The sequence below is a fragment of the Saxophila tyrrhenica genome, assembly GCF_035928015.1.
Source record: "Saxophila tyrrhenica strain CCFEE 5935 chromosome Unknown scaffold_4, whole genome shotgun sequence".
NCBI classification, from domain to species: Eukaryota; Fungi; Ascomycota; class Dothideomycetes; order Mycosphaerellales; family Extremaceae; genus Saxophila; species Saxophila tyrrhenica.
Window position 1 is genome coordinate 1,389,323 of NW_027041736.1, and position 19,523 is coordinate 1,408,845.

Sequence of the window (19,523 nt, forward strand, 5' to 3'; positions counted from 1 at the left end):
AACATCTACAACCCCGCCACTTCCTTCGCTTTCCGCTTCGCCTCCTTACGCTCTCGCTTCAACCGCTTCTCTTCTTTCCGCTTCGCCTTGTCCTCAGCCGTCGATGCATCTGGTGACACACCATTGACCGCCGGAGTCTCGACTCCAGGAGTCTGGACAGCCGGTGCTTCCACCCCTGGCGCAGCCATCACACTCGAGCGAAGTTCCTCCCTCGCACCATCGGTCTTCGGCTTCACCTTCTCCTTCCTCCGCCTTTTATTCCCCCGCTCCACCACATCCCCATCCATTCCCACCCCATCCCTTCCCCGCGGCCCATGTCCCCCAAGAGCCTTCGGGAACTGCAACCCCGTCTCCCCTTCCTCCTCCTCCTCCTCACCCGCACTCTCCGACCCCGACCCCACGGCCCCCAACTCCCCCACCCCGAACCCAGGCGGCCGATACCGCATCCGCAACCCCCTCGGCTGCGGCCGCGCACCGCTGACCGGCGGCTGCGCCACGCTGCCCGCTGCTCCACTTCCGGTCGCCTGACTCGCTTGCCGCGCGGAGAGGTTGGGGAGGGAGATTTTCTGCTTGAGGTGCAGGGTGCGGGTTATGGGGGTGGGGTGGCGGGTATAGCCTTCTGCTGTCGGGAGCAGGAGGGAGGAGGCTGCGGAGGTGGGGTGGGGGTCCAACGAGAGGATGAATTCGGAGCCGTCGTGGTTCAAGACGACATGGCTCGTGTCGAGGGCGGACAGCGGGATAGATGTGAGGGTGGTGAGGGGGAGGGCGGAGGGGGCCGTTATGTGCCAGATTTGTTTGCCCTGCAGATTTGAAGGTGTGAGGGGTTGTTGTGAGCTGGAGCTGAGCTGCTGGGAGGAGATGGGGGTGAAGCCGTGTGGTGGTTGGAAGGGTTGGGCTGGAATGGCTTGGATGTTGGTGCTTTTGATCGTCTGCGCAGGCGGTGGTCGTGAGTCGTCTTGTGTAGTTGGCGGCTTCGGTTCATCGTCCTCTAAGCTCTCAGATGAGGTCTCACTGGAGCTGCTTGATGATTCCGTCTTTGCTTTCTTCCCTGGCGGCGCGGCAGCCTCGTCGCTCTCCTCGTCGCTCTCACTGCTCTCCTCGGATGAGCTCTGCTCTGAGGCCTTTCGCTTCACGCCATTGACCTGTCCCGGTATACCGTTCGGTTTCTTCAACGCTGCTGGTGCAGCTTTCACAGGCCCTTTCTCCTCCTCGCTCTGCTTGCTGCTGCTAGACCTTCTTACCGCTGGAGCCGGAGCTTTCGCAGCCCCATTCTCCTTCTTCCCTCCCTCTTGATCCTTGGTCTTAGGCTTCTCCGCCGTCTTCACCTTCGAAGCCTTCGCAGCTTTGGAATCCGCCGGCTTGGGTGCACTCTTCGGTGCCTCTGCGTTCGCCCCATCCTCATCCTCCTCGTAGGCAGCACTAATGACCTCCCTGCTCTTCTTGTTCCACTTCGGATCGTCCTTGAAAAAGCCATCATCCAGATCTAAAGCTGTTTCCGCCTGTGCGCGAACGCGCTTGACGGTGACTTCCTCGCCTTTGGCGGCGCGTCTTCGTACGATGCGCTGGAGCACCTTTTCGATCTCTGCGTCGTCCGGTTGCGCCATTGCCGTTGTGTCTCACTGCCAACGCATGTCTGTTCAATGGTGTGATTGAAGAGGTCCAAGTGAGCTTTGATCTTCAAAGTCCGAGAGATTTTTGTGGGTCGAGATCTTGAATTCACTTCAAGAACTTCAACTTCCTCATTCGGAAGATATGGCTCAGAAACGGAAGGCGCAGGAAGCGTTCGGTGTTGGGAAGGGTATCGTAGACCCTCTATCATAGACGAGATTTAGACACTGATGTTGCAATAGCACCGCTGAGTGCTTTCGCCGCCGCCAAACTCGCAAGGTCGAAAACGGCATCGAAAACATCAAACGAAGAGAATTTAAATGGCAACGACGAGACTACAACACGATCGCTGGACTCGGCAGAAGCCTACATCGACCCAGACCGTGCGAGGCTCCTTGCCAGCGCACATGATGAAGAAGACGATGTCATCCCGCCGCCACTCCCTAGGCTTGCGCCAGTACAACTATCTTCTTTCCAGCCAGGCCCGGACAATGTGACCTGCGACTTGGACGACTGCTGGTCCGTGGCTCTACAATGCGACGAGACTGTCACACTCGTTGGCGAATGTGAGATCGTAGTGACACGTGGCGTGGCTACCACCTACGGAACAGTGCTGCGACCTGGCTCTATACCGACTGTTGATCTCTTCGCCCCGAGTACCCAAGCTCTGCCTGTACTGCAGGCCAGACAGGATGGTACGGAAGTGTGCTTCAACCCTACAAAGAATGGCCCAAATGCACGCACCAAGTCCGGCTTGCGGAAACTTGAGAAGCTGTCACCACTATTCCGCAACATCTGGGGAACAGGTCCCAAGGAGCGGTCATTTGCCTTCCTACGCTCTACGGCAGATGATGAGCTCCAGCGGTCATTGGCGGTTCTTGAGATCGATAGGGACACCGACGCTGTACTGCGGACGCTCAGCGCAAAGACGGTGCAAGAGCCTCGGAGGCCACGCATACTGACAGTAGGCGCGAAAGCGTCCGGCAAATCGACCTTCAACCGCCTACTCTGCAACCAGCTGCTGAGCTGGACAACTCTACCTTGTTGCCAGTACTTAGACATAGATCCTGGACAACCAGAGTTTGGACCTCCTGGCGTCATCTCGCTGGTCGAAGTCTCGACACCTCTACTTGGCCCTCCGTTTACACATCCTGCCTCAACACTATCGCCTGACTGGAGACTGATACGAGCACATGCTATTGCCGCGACATCATTCAAGGACGATCCGGAGCATTACAAAGCATGTGTACTGGATTTGGTCCAGCATGTCGAGAAGAAATGGCCGCTAATCATCAACACCTGCGGCTGGGTCACTGGTCTCGGCGCCAGCGTCCTCACAGACCTAGCTGAAGACCTCGATATCAGCGACATCGTTCTGATGGATCCAATCGACAGTGTCCTCTCGGAAGCACTTCAGAGCAGCAGCCCTTCCGCTGCGTTACACAGAATAGCCAGAAGACCACCACGACCCTCATCCCGAACGCCCGCAGAGCAACGAGCAATGCAAACAATGGCCTACTTCCACTCCCGCATCGGCGTGGAGTCAGCCAGAACCACCTGGCGCAGCAAACCCATCAACCGCCTCCGACCATGGGTCGTCAACTACGCAGAAACCAACCCCGGCTTCCTCGCAGCAATGTCATACGGCCAAAGCCCAGCCCCCGACTTCCTCTGCGAAGTCCTCGACGGCTCCGTCGTCGCCCTAAACGCCGTCGACGACACCCTCGCATCCGACCTCGAAGACCGCCTCGAACGTACACCAGAAGGCCTCCCCTACCTCCCACCAGACGACCAAGGCGTCAGCTTCCCACTCCCACCGTCCCAAAGCGACTGGGTCGGCCTCGCGCTCATCCGCGGCATCGATACCGCGAACAAGCAGTTGCATCTCATCACGCCAATACCGGAGAATCATATCGAATACTTGGCGAATAGGAAAGTGGTGCTAGTGCGTGGTGGGTTTGATCCGCCTGAGTGGGCGTATCTGGAGGACTTGTATAAAGATGATATTGGGCCAGGACAGGTGGAGCGGCCGTGGGTGAGCAGGAAGGCGTTGGTGGGCGTTGAGGGGGCGGTGTGGAGGCTGAGGCATCCGCCTATGGCGGGCGCTGTTATGAGAACGTGATCCTATAATAGAAATATTTCGTCGGAGTCATGGTTTGACGTCCTAAAGGTACAATCATTCTCCGAACTGCGTGTCTCGTTCTTAGTTGCCAGTCCACCACACATAATCATTCGTCTCCTCCGCCGTATCATACACTAACGGCGACGAGGAGTCCATCGGCCGATCGCTCCAGATATGCATCAGATCCTCCCACGCATGCACGCTCTCGAAAGTCGCTGAAGAGCCGTCTTCGACATAGACACCGTAGCCTGCAGCCCAGTTAGCAACGCAGTCGCACAATCATCCTTCCATGACAGGAACACTTACCATTCGAACAACTCCCAGCAGGATAAATCCTCGTAGCAAGCGCAAACCGCTCATTAACATACACCTCTAACAGACTGCCGTCTAAAAACACATCCATCGTGATACTCTCTTGCTCCTCACTTCCGTCCTCGCCTAAGATGGTGTAAGGGTAAAAATACCCCGTCACAGTCGCCGTGTTGAACTGCTCGGCTAACAGCGTGCTGTGCTCTCGGACCACGAGTAGAGTGTAATTGGATGGCGAGTAGATGATGGACGTGTACTCGCTCATGTCCTCCGCTGCCGCTACCACTAACCCAACCGCGCCTGTGGCGGAGTGGACGGTGGCTTTGAGTTCGAGGCTGGATGAGCCTGCTTTTGAAAGCATAGTCATGCTAGAGTAGGTTTTATTGCCAGCGTAAGGGCATGAACGGGCGGTTGAACGTAAGCCCTCGACGACGTCGGGTAAAGGTCGCACGCCGAGGGTTTGCGCGGTGAAGGTCCCGTCGGCGTGTTCGGTGAGGCGGGCGTTGCGGTTGGTGGTGAGTTCGCCGGTGGGGTTGAGGACGGAGCGGGTGGTGTGGACGAAGAGTTCGCGGAAGAGGGTTAGGGAGCCTTGGAAGCCTGTAGAAAAGGGATGAGAGGTGGTTATGATGGGAAGGGATGGTTGGGAAGGGTTTACCTTGTTGTTTGACGCTGAAGAGGCCTTCGTCGCCGATGATGTCTTCTGGCGCCCATGCTGCGAATACTTTAGCATCGTTCACCGGGACCTGCGGGTCTAAGACCTACCGAGCTGGACTCGTCGATTGTTCTTCGTGTCATTGAAGCTCGTTAGGGCATAGGACAAGCCCCAGTCTCCCAGTCCACCAGAAACCGGTGTGAACTCGGCACTACCATTCTCTCGCCTGTAACGGTCAGCCTTAGCTACTACACCAAGTGTGCTCGAAGGGGTGGACTCACCTAGTCACAATGCCCTCGCTCCACAATGCAGAGTGCTGCGACTCGGCATAGGTGAGATTGCCGCCTTCGGCACCCTGTCGTCCCAAGTCAGCCACGCACATTCACAAACACTGGGCTTAGGCTTTAGTGCATACCATATTGACAAACCAATGCACAACCCCATCCTCATCCTCCAGCTCGAAGAACCCGGACACCTCGAAATTAAACCCATACGTCCTTGTCGACAAGACCGGCCCTAGAGAAGTATTCGCCTGCGGCTCCCACAGCGCTCCTAGAAAAGTCCAGTCTGTCAAGTCACTTGCGGGCGCCGACCACAATGGGATCCTAGGTCCTACACCTTTGATTCCAGATCCAAAGACAGCGTAGTAGTGCGGCTCCTCGAAGCCCAAGATATCGTCGAGCGCTGGCACTGGCTCCAAGAACGGGTCGCGGAAACCTGTAATGTTCCATTCCATTGGCGGGCGCTCGGTGGTCGTGCGGATGACGGGGTTGTTTTCGTATTCTTGCCATGTATCGCCGCCGTCGGTGGAATAGGCAAGAGATTGGGACTCAGTGTGCGGCATGTACGGGATCGTCCAGGAGGTCGGGAGTTTGGCTACGGAGGTGTAGAAAAGGAGCAACGTACCGTCGACTTCGCCTTGCAGGTTGACGGGTTGTGCTGTCCCGGAAAAGATTCCTAGGCCGTTGTAGGCTTCAGGGAAGCTGCCGTTGCCGGTGGGACCCAGAGCGAGGGCCTGGGAGTCCTGCCATCCGGTGTGGTCGGTGAAGGTGATGAGGTCTTTGGAGGTTGCATGTCCCCAGGAGATGTTACCCCAGTTAATGTGCTCTGGGTGCCATTGGTAGAAGACGTGGTAGACGTCTCGTGTTGGGTCGTACATCGGGCCGCACGGGTCGTTCATCCAGCCGGCCGGGGCGTTGACGTGGGAGTATGGGCGCCAGCGGGTGAAGAGGGTATTGTTGCCCATTGATCTAACTTCGGAGGCTGTGAGGACATTGCAGCTTGACTGGGCTGTAGTAAAGCTGGGAGCGAGAGCCGCCGCTACCGCAGCCGTGAAGGTCTGTCGTCTCATGATGTCGGTATCTTCACCCTCAGAATGTTTCTTTTGGGATACAAAGACGGTATGCCCAATCTTGAGGAAGATGGAGGAAGCGGAGAGACCAGATGAAAGGACATGCAAGCAAGCTGAGAGTCTTACAGTATAAGCATGGAGTTTACCGGCAGCTCTAGAACATCATGAAGCATACCACCATCGTCAGCCTACATGCATTTGAACCTACTGTTCCACAAAGATCATGAAGATGATCTCATTTCCAACCTCGATCTCCCCGCCTTCACTGCAGGTGCTGCAGCAGTGTTTGCGGGGCGCGCCTTCGGGCCGATTGGAGACATTCGCGGTGGTTGGACGTTCGCTTGTATTAGCCAGGAACACTTTACTCGTGCTCGTAAGGCCGAGGGGGTCGATGTGTTTGAGAGGGGTGTGGTGGAGCGAGCGGAAGGCGAGCAACACGGTGAAGTGAAGTCCAATGTGGTTGGAAGCTCGGACACGGCAAGAGCCGGCGATTGATGGGCTCCCATGAGGACGTCCACCCACTCTTGATTGAGGCAGAAGAATAAGCAGATGAATGCAAACAGTTGAAGACATTGCAGAGACTTCTTCGTCTCGCATTGGGTATCTATCTGCCATCAGGACATTCAGCATCTACATCCAGATTCCGCAATCCATTGAACCTTCGCCATCGTCCCTCGTCAAGCCCAGAAGCAGTGCAGCGGCCTCTCTAGATCTTCCTCGTCACTCCCTTCTCGTTATGCTCCACCCACCCTCTCCCCTACGTCGCCTGCGCCCTCCCAAGCCCCTTCATCGTCTTCTCTATCCGCCTCTGCTGCTCCTGAATCTGCGCCTCCGTCTGGCCCATCCCATTCCCCCTCGGATCCATCACTACCCCACTGTCATGCGTCGTATCCCCTCCAGCCCCCGCGTCCGTCATATCTACATCCTCGCTATGCGGCTTCGCGGCCTCCAATGTCTCGTTCACCCGCGTCGGATGCGTGCTCTGCGCTCCGTCCATCATGCCCAGACCTCCAGCACGCAATTGGTTGATCGCGCGGACAGTGTCGATGGCTTTGTGGAGTGTTCTGCGAGCGTTGAAATTCTTCTTCACAGTCGGCAGGAGATCTTCCTCCCCACGTCCGCCTTCTGGACCAGCGATCCACTCATGCGAGAGGGCTTCGTGAGCCGTCATTCGCTCGGTGGGCTCGACTGTGAGACAGGCTTTGATGAAGCGGCGAGCGGATTGCGAGACGCCGCGCCAGTATTCGAATGGTGTGAAAGAGTAGTCTGCTACAAGGATGGCTTGCATCTCTTCCAGGTTGCTGTCGCGGTCGAAGGGGGTGTAGCCGCAGAGGAGGAAGTAGGTTATCACGCCGATTGCCCAGACGTCGACGGGCTTGCCGTGGCCGCTCTTTTTGAAGATCTCGGGGGCCATGTAGCCGGGTGTACCGCAGGTTGTTGTGAGGACGTGGAATTGCTCTTCGTCCATGATTCGACTGAGGCCGAAGTCTGCTATGAGGAGGTCGGCATTGTCCTCTGGTGTGCGGAAGAGCAGGTTCTCGGGTTTCAGGTCGCGGTGCACGATGCCGTGGTCGTGGAGATAGGCGACTGCTGAGAGTGTGGCGCGGATCAGGTCGGCGGCGTCAGATTCGTAGTAGGAGCCTTTCCGGCAGATGCGGTCGAAGAGCTCTCCGCCGAGAGCGAGGTCCGTGACGAGGTATACTGCGTGAGGTCAGCCATGCGCTGGATGTCTCAGGAGGTAGGCTGTACGGTTGTTCATAGTCTCAAAGTAGTCCACCAGCGTGAGGATGTTCTGGTGGCCCATCGATACCCGCTTCAGCACCGCTATCTCGTTGCGGACCATGTGCTCCCTCCCGGCCATGAGACGCTTGTTGATGACCTTGGCCGCATAGTAGCGTCCGGTATCGACGTGTACGCATTCTTTGACAACGCTGTATGACCCAGCGCCGAGTGTCTTGCCGGTTTTGTATCGACAAGGTTGGACTTGCGCCTGTTGGGCGGCCATTGTCTCGGAGGGTATGGGTGTGCGCTGGTCGCAGAAGTCACAGAGAGGCGCCAAAAGATAACGAACGACTATCGGCTAGTTACGAGCAGTCAGTTTTCAACAAGTACATGTAGAATAAGACGAGGGACAAGGCTGGCAATTGTTAAGGTTGTCAGCGTGAGATGGTCGGAGTGGGGGTGGTCTCAGAGAAGCCATGTTCTGCGCTAAGCCCAAAAAGAGATTTGTCACGTGCACTAATTCACTTCTTGCGCACAGGTAAAAAGTGATATAGCAACAACATCGTATAGCACTCCATGGGCTGAAAAGAAAGCTCCTTAGCTTGAGCGGGACTTGGGGAGGACTTCGGGAAATCCAGAAGCACTATTTCGTAGTCCGTTGGTTGGATATGGAACCATCGACCAACGCAAAAAGAAGATTGTGCTGGAGCAATTGAAGCTCCCTAGCCGATTCGAACGACTGACTGCATTTGATTAGCATTAATCAATGCTACAGCGAAGCAGAGACACAAACCCTTAGGATGATTGAAGTATGATTGTTGTATTGATCGAAATCGTTACAACAAACCAACTACTGCAATCCCACCTAAGCACCGTTAACGGATGAGATTGCAACAGAGGAAGCGGTTTGCTTACGCTCTACCACTGAGCTAAAGGAGCTAGTGAATTGATGTCCATGGAAGCTCGAGGCAGTCCTTGCAGACGATGAAGAAAGAATTTTTAATAGTAAAATATTAAGGTCCATGATCATCCGAGAGCTGTGATTGGTTGGAGAGCAATGTAGGCAGGGTAGAAGATCGGACAAAGATCGGACGAAAGGTAAGGTAGAGAGAACGTAAGAATGGTAAGGATGTCTCACGCTATTTACAGCTGATGGTTGGACAGACGGGTTTTCTTGCAATGAACGAAGAGATCAATGTACTGTACCGTATCCTGGTCTGCGCCGATCTACATACTCGTTGTAGTAAACACTCACCATCAAAGAGAGTTGCGGGAAGTAAGAAAGTCCCCAGGCAAGCTTTCGGCAGCAGGACTTAAACCTTCCCTCTTGGGCCTGTGACGTAGTCTCACGAACCGAGGTGTCGTTCGTGCCGCATCGATACCCTCATCGTTGTCAATTTGAGGATCAATCGTCGACATGAACCTATGCGAGAACCCGCACCATCTTGCTTCCTCTCAACACCCTCTTCTGAATCAGAGACGTCCTCGAGAGCCTCTTGTTCTAACCTCCGCCGTCTATGTTCTAACACCCGGCGTCTGCCCTTCTCTTTCCGCCTTTCCTTTCGCTGGACCTTTTGCGTGTTCCGTAAACGCAAGACATGCTCGTCCAGACGATCCAGTTCCTCGTCGAAGCGAATGACTGACCTTTCTACAGCCACCAGCTCGAATTTGCAGAACCAACGCTCTTTGTCACGTCTGCGGCGACGTCCGGCTCTCTCGAGGAGACGCTCGGCACTGTCTGCTTCTCTCTTCGCATGCTGGTGCGCTGCTTCTGCGTTGGGCTGCTCGTAGGTCTGGGCAGTCCGGGTAGCCTTCACTCGCTGCCAAAGTCCCTCAATCTTCCTAGACAGATGGAATTCCTTCTTTACACCTGCCCGTATTGATCCGATTTCTTCGTTCTCCTTGCCACGGACTTTGCAGATGTTATCTTTGATTTGTGCAGGACTGTCCTTGTTCCTTAACGTGGAGTCAGTGGTAGTCGTAGCATTAGCGGGAGATGTCTTCTTGCTGACAGGTGCTCTTGTAGAGCCATTTGTCCTAGGTAGTCCCTCAAGATCATGTCTACCGGTAGTGGGTCTGGTTGTCAAGCCGTTCTTACCACTCCCAGCAACGGCTGCACTGTGGAAGAGTGTTTGAAGATGCTGCGTCGAAAGCTCGTCTACTGGCACTGGTAGTCTCTCTAACATGCGCTTGGCGTAGTCGGCTGTCCCCTGCATGTGTTCTCTTTCGATATGAACATGTAGCAGTGGTACCTCGATCATCTCACTACGTGCTGTCTCGCCGACTTGTCGCTTCTTGCGGGCATGGAATGCGCTCGCTGTACCAGCAAGGCCATCCGAGACTGCGCCGATCCGTATTGTACGAGGAGCTTCATCGACACTTATGCAGATCTGAACATCACGTAATTTTGGCCAACTTTTCAATGTAGCATCCAGGGCCACTGCATGCGCACTCTTGTACTTCGCTGGAGCATGCGTTTGCTGCGGACCATCTTGCACGGATCCATCGTCCTGACCTCCAGAATCGTTGCGCTGCTTATCAGCGCGGCGTGCATCCAGTCCAAGTGCTCTCCGCGAGATCTCCATGTTGTCTGTCGTCCACTGCTTCATCTTGCAGCCGGTGACTTTTGTGCTTAGAATTGGACATTCGCTTCAGGTCGGGAAGGGGTTTGTTGTATGAAGTCGACCGAAGCAAAACGTCCCGATGAAGTGAGGTTGACCAAAGCAATGACCACGCAGACATAAATTCACAACAGCTTGCAAACTGAACATCAAAAAGACTCACACAAGTTCACCTACTGACCGGCAAACAAACAACAACTTCTCTTCGTCACCTCTAAGCTCGTAGGACCAAAAATTTTTGCCTCACTGGTCGCTCAGATCATAGACCCCTTCCTGGACCTAGTCCAGCATGGAGGGCACGAAGAACACCACAGAAGCGGATCCGCAGACCGAGGAAGACATCATCCAAGCAGTAATGGATAAGTTGCCTTCGTCTCTAAGCAACCAATCGCGCCTCTTCTACTGGAAAGTCGAGATGGTGAGCTTACTGTTTCTACGGTTGGGAATGAAGACTGACCGCATATGTGCCAGGCACGCTCCGCATACCGAAAGGACGATTTTGAGTCTTGCAAAGCACAATGCCAGGAACTGCTGCAGCAGGCCTTCCTGCCGGACTATGCACGGGTCAAAACATTACATTTGATCTGCGGTGTCGTGTCCCTTTCGGAGGCTGATCGGTATCTGGAGCAAGCGTTGAAGCTTTGCCAGGACATCGAGAAGACTGATGGCAAAGCTGCTGTGCAGTGGTATTTCGACAAGACGGCGGAGATACAAGTAAGCGATGCAGGTTCTTCGAGACGCAATGACTGTGCATATAGCGTGTCGAGGCCCTTTCAGTTCTCCCATATCATGGAGACACTTACTAACCCTTGCTTTCAGGAGTGGTTGAAGACGAAGGCGTCGGATGAAGCGTCGACCGACGACCCAACCGTACATCCTGACGGCGAGCAAAGTGTTTCCGATACAAAGGGCACGGGGACAGCAGAGTCCTCGACTCAACCGTGACCTCGCGATGGGAACTCGCAGGAGATGTTGATGAAGGTGAAGTTGGACCACGCTAGTCAAACATCGGACGAAACGCGGACGAGATGGGGAGAAAAGGGTATCGATCCTTCCACCAAAACTACTTCGCTATCTTCTTCATTCAACAAACGGCATTTCCTCAACTGTCTGCATCGAAGTCAAGAAAAGATGTCCTTCCGCTACTCCGAGTGCAACAAGAACGGCCAGCAGCAGGATCATGTAAGCCAAGCAAGTATACCGCCTCCACCGCCTTCCTTGTGTCTCACATCTGCACCTGCTGCAGCGTCCGCGGGGCTCTCATCAGCTCGTCTTTCGTCGTGTGCGCGTCAGACCACATGTGCTTTTGCTCACGCGAGACGCAATCCAACTTCCAGCCTCTCGAGTGACCAGAGCGCGCTTTGAATACACACACTCATCCTCTTTTCCTAAAACCTTACTTCAATTCCTCGTTCTTCTCTGTCTGCTAGTTGACCCGCAAAATTGACTGGAACCTGGCGCAAGTACCCCAACAACACCTTCACAAGTCGCGAACTGCTACATCGAAAACAACACATCTCCACGAATACAGACCGGGAGCGCCAGCCATCATAACACGATCCGGCTGCGTCACGGCCCCCTGCACCACCACCATGAACTTTCTCAGCGAGATCCGCGACCAAGGCCGCCGCCTCGCCGTCGACGCCCTCTCCGGCGGCGGCATCGAACGCGCCTCCCCCGACTCTCCCGCCGTCCCCTCCGACCTCGCCGCCTGGCTCCCCGACCTCTTCGACCGCTTCCCTTTGGTATTTCCCTGGGAGCAGCCCACGCCCGTAGACCCGGCTTTGCACAGCGTCTGGCTTCTCGACAACACCGCCTTCCGCTCCCCTTCAAACCCCAAAGATCGGGGTAGTTTGAGAGATGTCAAAGACCCCAAAGACGCCCAGCCATCTTTAATCAATGGTAATAATGGCCACCCCGAACCAAGCGGCTGGGAAGCCGAATTCGTCGCCTGCTTCTTCATCAAAAACTCTGGCCGCTCCGTCTCCGCCATCGCCGCGCAGATCGCCCGCCAGCTCAACATCGGCGAGGAAGACATCGCGACCCGCAAACGCATCGCCGCGCACGTCCAGCCCTTCGCCGATACCGTGCTGCCCAACCGCACATTACGCATTGCGATCAACAACGCCGAAGAGCAAACCCTCGGCCCGTCCGGTTATTCAGGAATCAGCAGCGACATCCACGCCCTGCACATCCCGGCTTCTGCAGGGGATACGCTCACCTCCGTCCCCGTCGCTTTGCCGGCGCCGTTTTCTCTACCTGGGAAGACGATCTGTGCTGCCGAAACCGGCTGGGGCGTGATAAGCGACATCGACGACACGATCAAAGTCACCATGACCCCTTCCCCGCTCGGCATCCTGCACAGCACCTTCGTCGTCGAGACCCCGCAGCCCGTGGCGGGGATGCCGGAATTGTACTCCACTCTCACTTCTATCCTCCAATCCCCTCCGTTCTTCTATCTGAGCGCGTCGCCGTATAACCTCTACCCCTTCCTCCGCCGTTTCCGCGACGCACACTACCCCCCCGGCACCATCGTGCTCCGCGACGCCAGCTGGCAGAACCTCGGCGGCCTCATCTCCTCCCTCACGCAAGGCACGCAGAACTACAAAGTCAGCCGCATGGAGAAGATGCACGCGTGGTTCCCGAAGCGGAAGTTCGTGTGTATCGGGGACTCGACGCAGAGTGACCCGGAGTCTTACGGGGAAATGGCAAGGAAGCACCCGGGGTGGATTGGGGCGATTTTTGTGAGGAGAGTGGAGGGGATTGCTGAGATGAGTGTGGAGGATAAGTAGGTTGCTTTGGTGATGGGATGATCGATTTTGGAGATGGTGCTAACGATAATGTGTAGGAACTCGGACGAGCGGTTTGAGAAGGCTTTCAAGGGGTTGGATCGAAGTTTGTGGCATGTTTTCACTGATCCGGATGAGATAAGGACAAGGGTGGAGGAGTTGGTGAGGACCGAAGACGCCAGTGTTCATGAAGAGAAGTGAGGGTGTGCAACTGTGTCGGTGTCTGGCTTCACTCGGAATGGGAGGGGGTTGTTGCATGGCGCCTGTGCGTCGTGTGTTCTAACGCATGGGTTTGGGAATTGCGCAACGGGCTTTCTTCCCGAGGCTGGCATGACTACGCTGAATGAATAATGAGACGGGCATGATTGAGAACGGGTTCATGAGTATATAAGTAGCGATGATGACCGCCATGCTGAGTAGTATATGTACACTGAATGCTCTTAAGAGTTCTCCGAGTCCATGCCGCTGATCCCTCGTACTGTACAGTCCCCAAGCGCCATCTACATGCAATTTCCTTACAGACCTATCAACACGCAACATCTCCTGCGCTGCTCGAGGCACATGTACCTCCCGCCCATCTGCGTCCATGCTACACCTACGCCTTCAGATCCTGCCAAACATTCGGCCGTCGAAACAGCATCCCAATAACCATCCCCACATTACTCTGATCTTTCTTCCGCAAGCGCAGCCACATCTGCAAGTCCTTCCGTAATTTCTCATCTTTTCGGTGTAAGATGTCGATCCCGCGCTCCTCGCACGCAATCTGGACCTCGTCTTTCGACAAGCCCTCGGTCGCATTCTTGGACCGTAGTAGAAGATGGTCGTCTTGAGAGAGGTAGGTGAGGCGCGAAGATATTCTTCGTCGTATGAGGAAGCCCGGGGGAGTCCAGAATCTGCTGTGCAGCGTAAGAGTCGTAGACAAATGATTGAGCTGCGCCGGCTGCAACTCCTTCAGCACCGTCGAAACCTGCGACGCCGCCATCCCAACCCCATCCTCGCCCTCCTGCCCCTTCACCCTCATCTCCTCTCCCTTCGGCATGGTTACCCCACTCCTAAACACCCCCCTCCGCCTCTCCTCCGCCTTCTCCCTCATCCCGAGCACCTGTTTCGGAATCCTGCAAGTCCCCGGCACAGCATTGGGAATGAACGGCACAAACAGCGGCAACCATTCTCCAAAAATCGCCACCAACAGTCCGAAGAAAGGTAATTTGCCGATATCGTGTCGATTCCTCACCAGCAGTTGGAACTCCGAGCGCTCGATCTTGCCTGCTGATATAGCTGTCGCCACGACATCGCGGCCTTGGGACGGCCCGAGGATGGATAGGAGGCGCTGTTTTAAGAGGGAGGAGGCGCGGTAGTTGTACCAGACCCCGCGCACGCCGTCTTTGTAGAAAGTCAGGTATGCGCGGCCGATGTTCCAGTAATGTAACGCGACATTCTCGTCTCCGCGTTTGGGGAGGTTGAGTGGGGGAGGGCGGGTGGAGCGGGGAGGGTTGACGGGGTCGAGGGGCGCGACGCCTTGGATGGCGTGTAGGGCGGATTTTACTGGGTAGACGTCGTTGGTGGAGGGGTGTTGGGTGATGGGGAGGGGTTCGGATTTCTGAGCGTAGGAGCGGGTTTGGAGGAGGATGAGGTGGAGGGAGCGGGGAGGGGTGTGCTGGCGGTGGTGGTGGAGGAGGGTGGTGAGGCGGCCTAGTGGCCGGGCTGTTGTCATCGCATCAGGGGAAGTCGGGAGGTAGACGTGTGGAGGATAAGGTAGGGAGGGATGTAGGTGGTGGTGTGTTGGAGGAGGTCGATGATGCTGTGTTCTCGATGTCCGCTTTGAGGTTGGAAGTCCGAAGTCCGAGCTTCTCCAAAAAAATATGGTCTGGATCTTGGAGTCATTCCAGACATTTATATCGACCGCTTCGCACTTCACACCACACTCTCACATACACACAGAGGGTGAAAATACCATAAGATACTCCATACGAAAGAAGAGACCACCACCATGTCCAACGGCATCCCCAACGGCCACACCAATGGCACGACCAACGGCGTCGAGGGAGCCACCTACGCCCTCTCACAAGCACACGCCGACCTCATGCAGCAGCCTCTGGTCGACCTCGACCCCGAGATCGCGGACATTATGGTGAAAGAGATCAAGCGTCAACGCGAGTCCATCCTCCTCATCGCCTCCGAGAACGTCACCTCCCGCGCCGTCTTCGATGCCCTTGGCTCGCCCATGAGCAACAAGTATAGTGAAGGCTATCCCGGCGCACGCTACTACGGCGGCAACGAGCACATCGACGAGATCGAGCTGATGTGCCAGAGGCGGGCTCTCCAAACCTTCGGCCTCGACAGCGAACGGTGGGGCGTGAATGTACAATGCCTGTCTGGCTCCCCAGCCAACCTCCAGGTCTACCAGGCCATCATGCGTCCCCACGACCGTCTCATGGGCCTCGACCTCCCCCACGGCGGCCATCTGTCCCACGGCTACCAAACACCCACCAAGAAGATCTCCGCCGTGAGCACATACTTCGAGACCTTCCCCTACCGCGTCAACCTCGAGACCGGCATCATCGACTACGACAAACTCGAAGAGAACGCCATGATGTACCGCCCCAAAGTCATCGTCGCCGGCACTTCCGCCTACTGCCGCACCATCGACTACGCCCGCATGCGCGCCATCGCGGACAAAGTCGGCTGTTACCTGGTGGTCGACATGGCGCACATCTCCGGCCTGATCGCCGCGCGCGTCAACGCCTCCCCCTTCGACCACGCCGACATCGTCACCACCACCACCCACAAATCCCTGCGCGGGCCCCGCGGCGCCATGATCTTCTTCCGCAAAGGCGTGCGCAAGACGGAGATGAAGGCCGGCAAAGAACTCACCACCCTCTACGACCTCGAAGGCCCGATCAACTTCTCCGTCTTCCCCGGGCATCAAGGTGGTCCGCACAACCACACCATCACCGCCCTCGCCGTCGCGCTGAAGCAAGCCCAGACGCCGGAGTTTGTCCAGTACCAGGAACAAGTCATCAAGAACGCCAAGCAGCTCGAGCACTCCTTCAAATCCCTGGGATACAAACTCGTCACCGACGGCACAGACAACCACATGGTCCTGCTCGACCTCAAACCCACCGGCCTGGATGGCGCACGGGTGGAAGCAGTCCTCGAACAAGTCAACATCGCCTGCAACAAGAACACCACCCCCGGGGACAAATCCGCTCTCACACCTTGCGGTATCCGCATCGGCGCGCCGGCGATGACGAGCAGAGGCATGGGCGAGAAGGATTTCGAGCGGATTGCCGGGTTGATTGATCGGTGTGTGCGGTTGGCGCGGAAGATCCAGGATGAGCTGCCGAAAGAGGCGAACAAGCAGAAGGATTTCAAGGCGCGGGTGGCGCATGGGGGCAAGATTGAGGAGATTGCCGAGATGAAGGCGGAGATTGCGGCGTGGGCGGGGACGTTTCCGCTGCCGGTGTAGAGCGCTGGCCCGGGGAAAACCAAGCCCAACGACGCGTCCGCTTCCTCATCTTCTTCGCATGGGGAGTTCGGTCTGATCACGCCGTGGGTCGAGATCGTGGTCGAGAAGGAGGTGGTGGGTGTTCTTGCGGCTTTGGTGCTGGTGCTGTGGGTCGTTGTGAGGGCTTTGCTGTGGTTGTTTCGCGCGGTATGGTGATGATGGCGTTGCGGATGGGATGGACTGATACCATGACGAAAAGTGATATGTGCTTTCAACAACAGCGTTGGTGTTTGCGGATGATGAGTCTTCAACGAATGGAATGAGTTGATGGCATGGCCTGCGATTGGGCAGATGGGACGATGGGAATGGGATGGGGGGGAGTTTTGATGCGGCGTCAACCAGCTGCTTGACTTAGGTTTCGAGTAGCACTGCTTATGTAGAGGAAGCTACATGAATGAGAGTGGTCTTGATTCTTAGCCGCCTCTCGTTGATGGGCAGGTGTTTGAGCTGGGCGAGGCTGGCGTATGAACCAATCACAATCGCAGTCTGGGCGGTGTTGTGGTGGCTGTGGCAAGGCTGGGGTCGCAGCCTTGTGCTCTGGACGATAAATTATGCTGCCCACCACATCGTTCACAGCTGATTAGTTACTCGGAATTTGACTCCAACTCGATCACACCCCAGCAGAATCCCGAGAATTGTGCTGGCGAGATCGGCCACGCTGGCTACAGAGCGAGATGGCTGATCGATATGTGTACGAACCACTGCGACACGAGGACTCCATCCGCCTGGTCGAAGTGGCTGGCAATGCGGACACGGCTGCTCCTCTATCATGCCGGCTAGTCGAAGCGCGATTGTCTGACGAACCTAGATACTCAGCAATTTCGTACACCTGGGAGGACCAGACACCGGATCAAGAGATCCATGTTGACGGAAGGGTCCTGTTGATCACGAAGAACTGTGAAGCAGCTTTACGACGCTTCCGGCCGGCTCTTGAGCATGAGAAGGCCGTGCTTTGGATAGATCAGGTTTGCGTGTCGCAGAGCGATGCTGCTGTAGAAGAGCGAAACCACCAGGTCGGCATAATGGGCAAGACCTACGCGGCAGCAGAGATCGTGCTGACATGGCTGCACCATTCACGACTCCGCATTGAGAGGTACGAGGAATGTTTGTACGCGGCGACGTGGCTTGCCGGTTACGCAGAGCTCGCACATATCCAGGACTGCGAGGAGCGCGATCGGAAGTTGATCGCTTGGATAGAGGAGAACAATCCACTGTGTAAGTAGTCCGCGTTTACCTCAAGTACTCAGCTTTCAGCTTATGACACATAGTCCTTGACGAGGCTTTGGACGAATTCTATTGGCAAACGCCGTGGTTCAATCGCCTCTGGTGTGTGCAGGAAGTGGCCTTGAGTCAGCGAGCAGTTTTCGTATGGGAAGACGTTATGATTGACCCCTGGGCACTGTCAGAGGCCAACGACCGTACACGCCAGATTCTCAAAAGGCTTAACAAGAGTGAAACAACTGCGTATCGAGTCACATGGACGGTTATAGGCCTTACGAAAGTGTACTTGGAAGCACGAGGCAACCTGAGTTGGACGCCGAGCCTGCTGGTAAAACTCGCTTCCAAGCCGGAAGACAACGCCTTCGCGCTTCACGGATTACTGACTGCGGCCGGGGTCCCGCTGCCCGCCCCGGACTATAGCATGCCGCTCGCGGAAATCTACTGGCACTACACGGTACAGATCATGAAGAGCGGAGGCCTCGGCTTGCTTGAGGGTCTGACAGGACTGGAACAGCTGTCATCGGCGCCGTCGTGGGTGGCCAATTGGAACTATGCTGCTAACTACGTCAAATTCAAGCCGGCACCACAGCGAGAATTTCGTTACCACTACGACGTCCAGTTTGCGGAAAACGATCGTCACTTGCTAGTGCGAGGAGTGTCCAACGACATGGTATCTCAACGAGCCAGATTCCGCTCACTGGACCTGGTCGATCCTGCTCGCGAGCTCACCAGTCTGTTGGATGTCCCGTCATTGGAAGATTTCTGGAGAGAAGCCATCGAGACGTCTATCGAATGCAGCGAAGCCCTGGTCCTGATGTGGAACCTCAAGGCTCTCAAGTCTTTCGTCGGATTGGCGCAGACGACCAATAAATTGACAGACCCGAGAAAAGAGGAAGACGCCGGCAGCGGGAGAGAGATGTTTGAACTGCTCCGCACGTCGAGAGCGATCGCTTCTGAAACCATCGATTTCCCAGCTTTTACTCGTCTCATCTCCCACATCCGAGGCCGGTCACTTATTGCTCCAGACCACGAAGTGCCTCTCACCGGGTCCACCCTGGACGACCAAATACTCGCTCTCTCGACCAACCCTAAGCACGCGGCATGGCAGGAGCGAATCGAGCTCCAGATTTTACGCACCGTCCGAGCCCATCCGACAAGCTGGGCCGCTTTCCTCGTCATCACCCTGTCGTTTCGCTACCAGACCATGTTTCGCACAGAGTCTGGAAAACTGGGGCTCGCTCCGCACTCGATCGCTGCTGGGGACAGCGTCTTTATGTGTCAAGGCTCCTGGGCACCTGCGATTATTCGAAGGGAAGGTGAGCACTATCGTTGGGTGACTTCGAGGGCGTACATCATGGATCGGATGGAGTACGATATTTATCCAGAAGACGACGACAAGCTGCAGTATTACACTTTCGTATAGGCGGGCATCCGAGCGTTTCCAATTTGACATCGACTGGACCAGGCGCAGGACGAGAAGTGGCAGTTTGGTGACAGGCTCGTAGGCGAACGACTGGTTCGGGAGCTACCTGAAGCTGGATGCGATGCAAGCATGGCCCTGAGAACGGGAGACTGGCATAGGAAGATCAAATTTGAGCGTAGTTTGAATTTCACACCATT

The 19,523-nt window shown here is 55.9% G+C and overlaps 9 protein-coding genes across 9 annotated transcripts; 5 read left to right on the forward strand and 4 right to left on the reverse strand.

Annotated features, from left to right (window-relative positions):
* Positions 1–5: 5 nt before the first annotated feature.
* LTR77_003222 (uncharacterized protein) lies at positions 6–1,604 on the reverse strand (the record flags this gene model as incomplete). The annotated part of the gene is made up of 1 exon (XM_064800479.1): positions 6–1,604. One exon carries the CDS (start codon positions 1,602–1,604, stop codon positions 6–8), a length of 1,599 nt encoding a protein of 532 aa, XP_064661818.1.
* Positions 1,605–1,752: 148 nt separating this feature from the next.
* Positions 1,753–3,730, forward strand: GRC3 (Polynucleotide 5'-hydroxyl-kinase grc3; the record flags this gene model as incomplete). The annotated part of the gene is made up of 2 exons (XM_064800480.1): positions 1,753–1,798; positions 1,851–3,730. 2 exons carry the CDS (start codon positions 1,753–1,755, stop codon positions 3,728–3,730), a joined length of 1,926 nt encoding a protein of 641 aa, XP_064661819.1.
* Positions 3,731–3,811: 81 nt separating this feature from the next.
* Positions 3,812–6,042, reverse strand: LTR77_003224 (uncharacterized protein; the record flags this gene model as incomplete). The annotated part of the gene is made up of 6 exons (XM_064800481.1): positions 3,812–3,978; positions 4,037–4,636; positions 4,695–4,751; positions 4,802–4,917; positions 4,973–5,046; positions 5,107–6,042. The coding sequence occupies 6 exons, from the start codon at positions 6,040–6,042 to the stop codon at positions 3,812–3,814; spliced, it is 1,950 nt and encodes a 649-aa protein (XP_064661820.1).
* A 757-nt stretch (positions 6,043–6,799) lies between these two features.
* On the reverse strand, positions 6,800–8,047 carry cmk1 (Calcium/calmodulin-dependent protein kinase type I; the record flags this gene model as incomplete). Its single annotated transcript, XM_064800482.1, has 2 exons — positions 6,800–7,743; positions 7,792–8,047. The coding sequence occupies 2 exons, from the start codon at positions 8,045–8,047 to the stop codon at positions 6,800–6,802; spliced, it is 1,200 nt and encodes a 399-aa protein (XP_064661821.1).
* Positions 8,048–9,110: 1,063 nt separating this feature from the next.
* On the reverse strand, positions 9,111–10,349 carry LTR77_003226 (uncharacterized protein; the record flags this gene model as incomplete). The annotated part of the gene is made up of 1 exon (XM_064800483.1): positions 9,111–10,349. One exon carries the CDS (start codon positions 10,347–10,349, stop codon positions 9,111–9,113), a length of 1,239 nt encoding a protein of 412 aa, XP_064661822.1.
* Positions 10,350–10,674: 325 nt separating this feature from the next.
* On the forward strand, positions 10,675–11,330 carry LTR77_003227 (uncharacterized protein; the record flags this gene model as incomplete). Its single annotated transcript, XM_064800484.1, has 3 exons — positions 10,675–10,803; positions 10,857–11,099; positions 11,205–11,330. The coding sequence occupies 3 exons, from the start codon at positions 10,675–10,677 to the stop codon at positions 11,328–11,330; spliced, it is 498 nt and encodes a 165-aa protein (XP_064661823.1).
* A 647-nt stretch (positions 11,331–11,977) lies between these two features.
* On the forward strand, positions 11,978–13,375 carry LTR77_003228 (uncharacterized protein; the record flags this gene model as incomplete). Its single annotated transcript, XM_064800485.1, has 2 exons — positions 11,978–13,173; positions 13,234–13,375. The coding sequence occupies 2 exons, from the start codon at positions 11,978–11,980 to the stop codon at positions 13,373–13,375; spliced, it is 1,338 nt and encodes a 445-aa protein (XP_064661824.1).
* A 1,789-nt stretch (positions 13,376–15,164) lies between these two features.
* On the forward strand, positions 15,165–16,643 carry SHM2 (Serine hydroxymethyltransferase, cytosolic; the record flags this gene model as incomplete). The annotated part of the gene is made up of 1 exon (XM_064800486.1): positions 15,165–16,643. One exon carries the CDS (start codon positions 15,165–15,167, stop codon positions 16,641–16,643), a length of 1,479 nt encoding a protein of 492 aa, XP_064661825.1.
* A 713-nt stretch (positions 16,644–17,356) lies between these two features.
* Positions 17,357–19,326, forward strand: LTR77_003230 (uncharacterized protein; the record flags this gene model as incomplete). Its single annotated transcript, XM_064800487.1, has 2 exons — positions 17,357–17,897; positions 17,951–19,326. The coding sequence occupies 2 exons, from the start codon at positions 17,357–17,359 to the stop codon at positions 19,324–19,326; spliced, it is 1,917 nt and encodes a 638-aa protein (XP_064661826.1).
* Between the last annotated feature and the right edge of the window lie 197 nt (positions 19,327–19,523).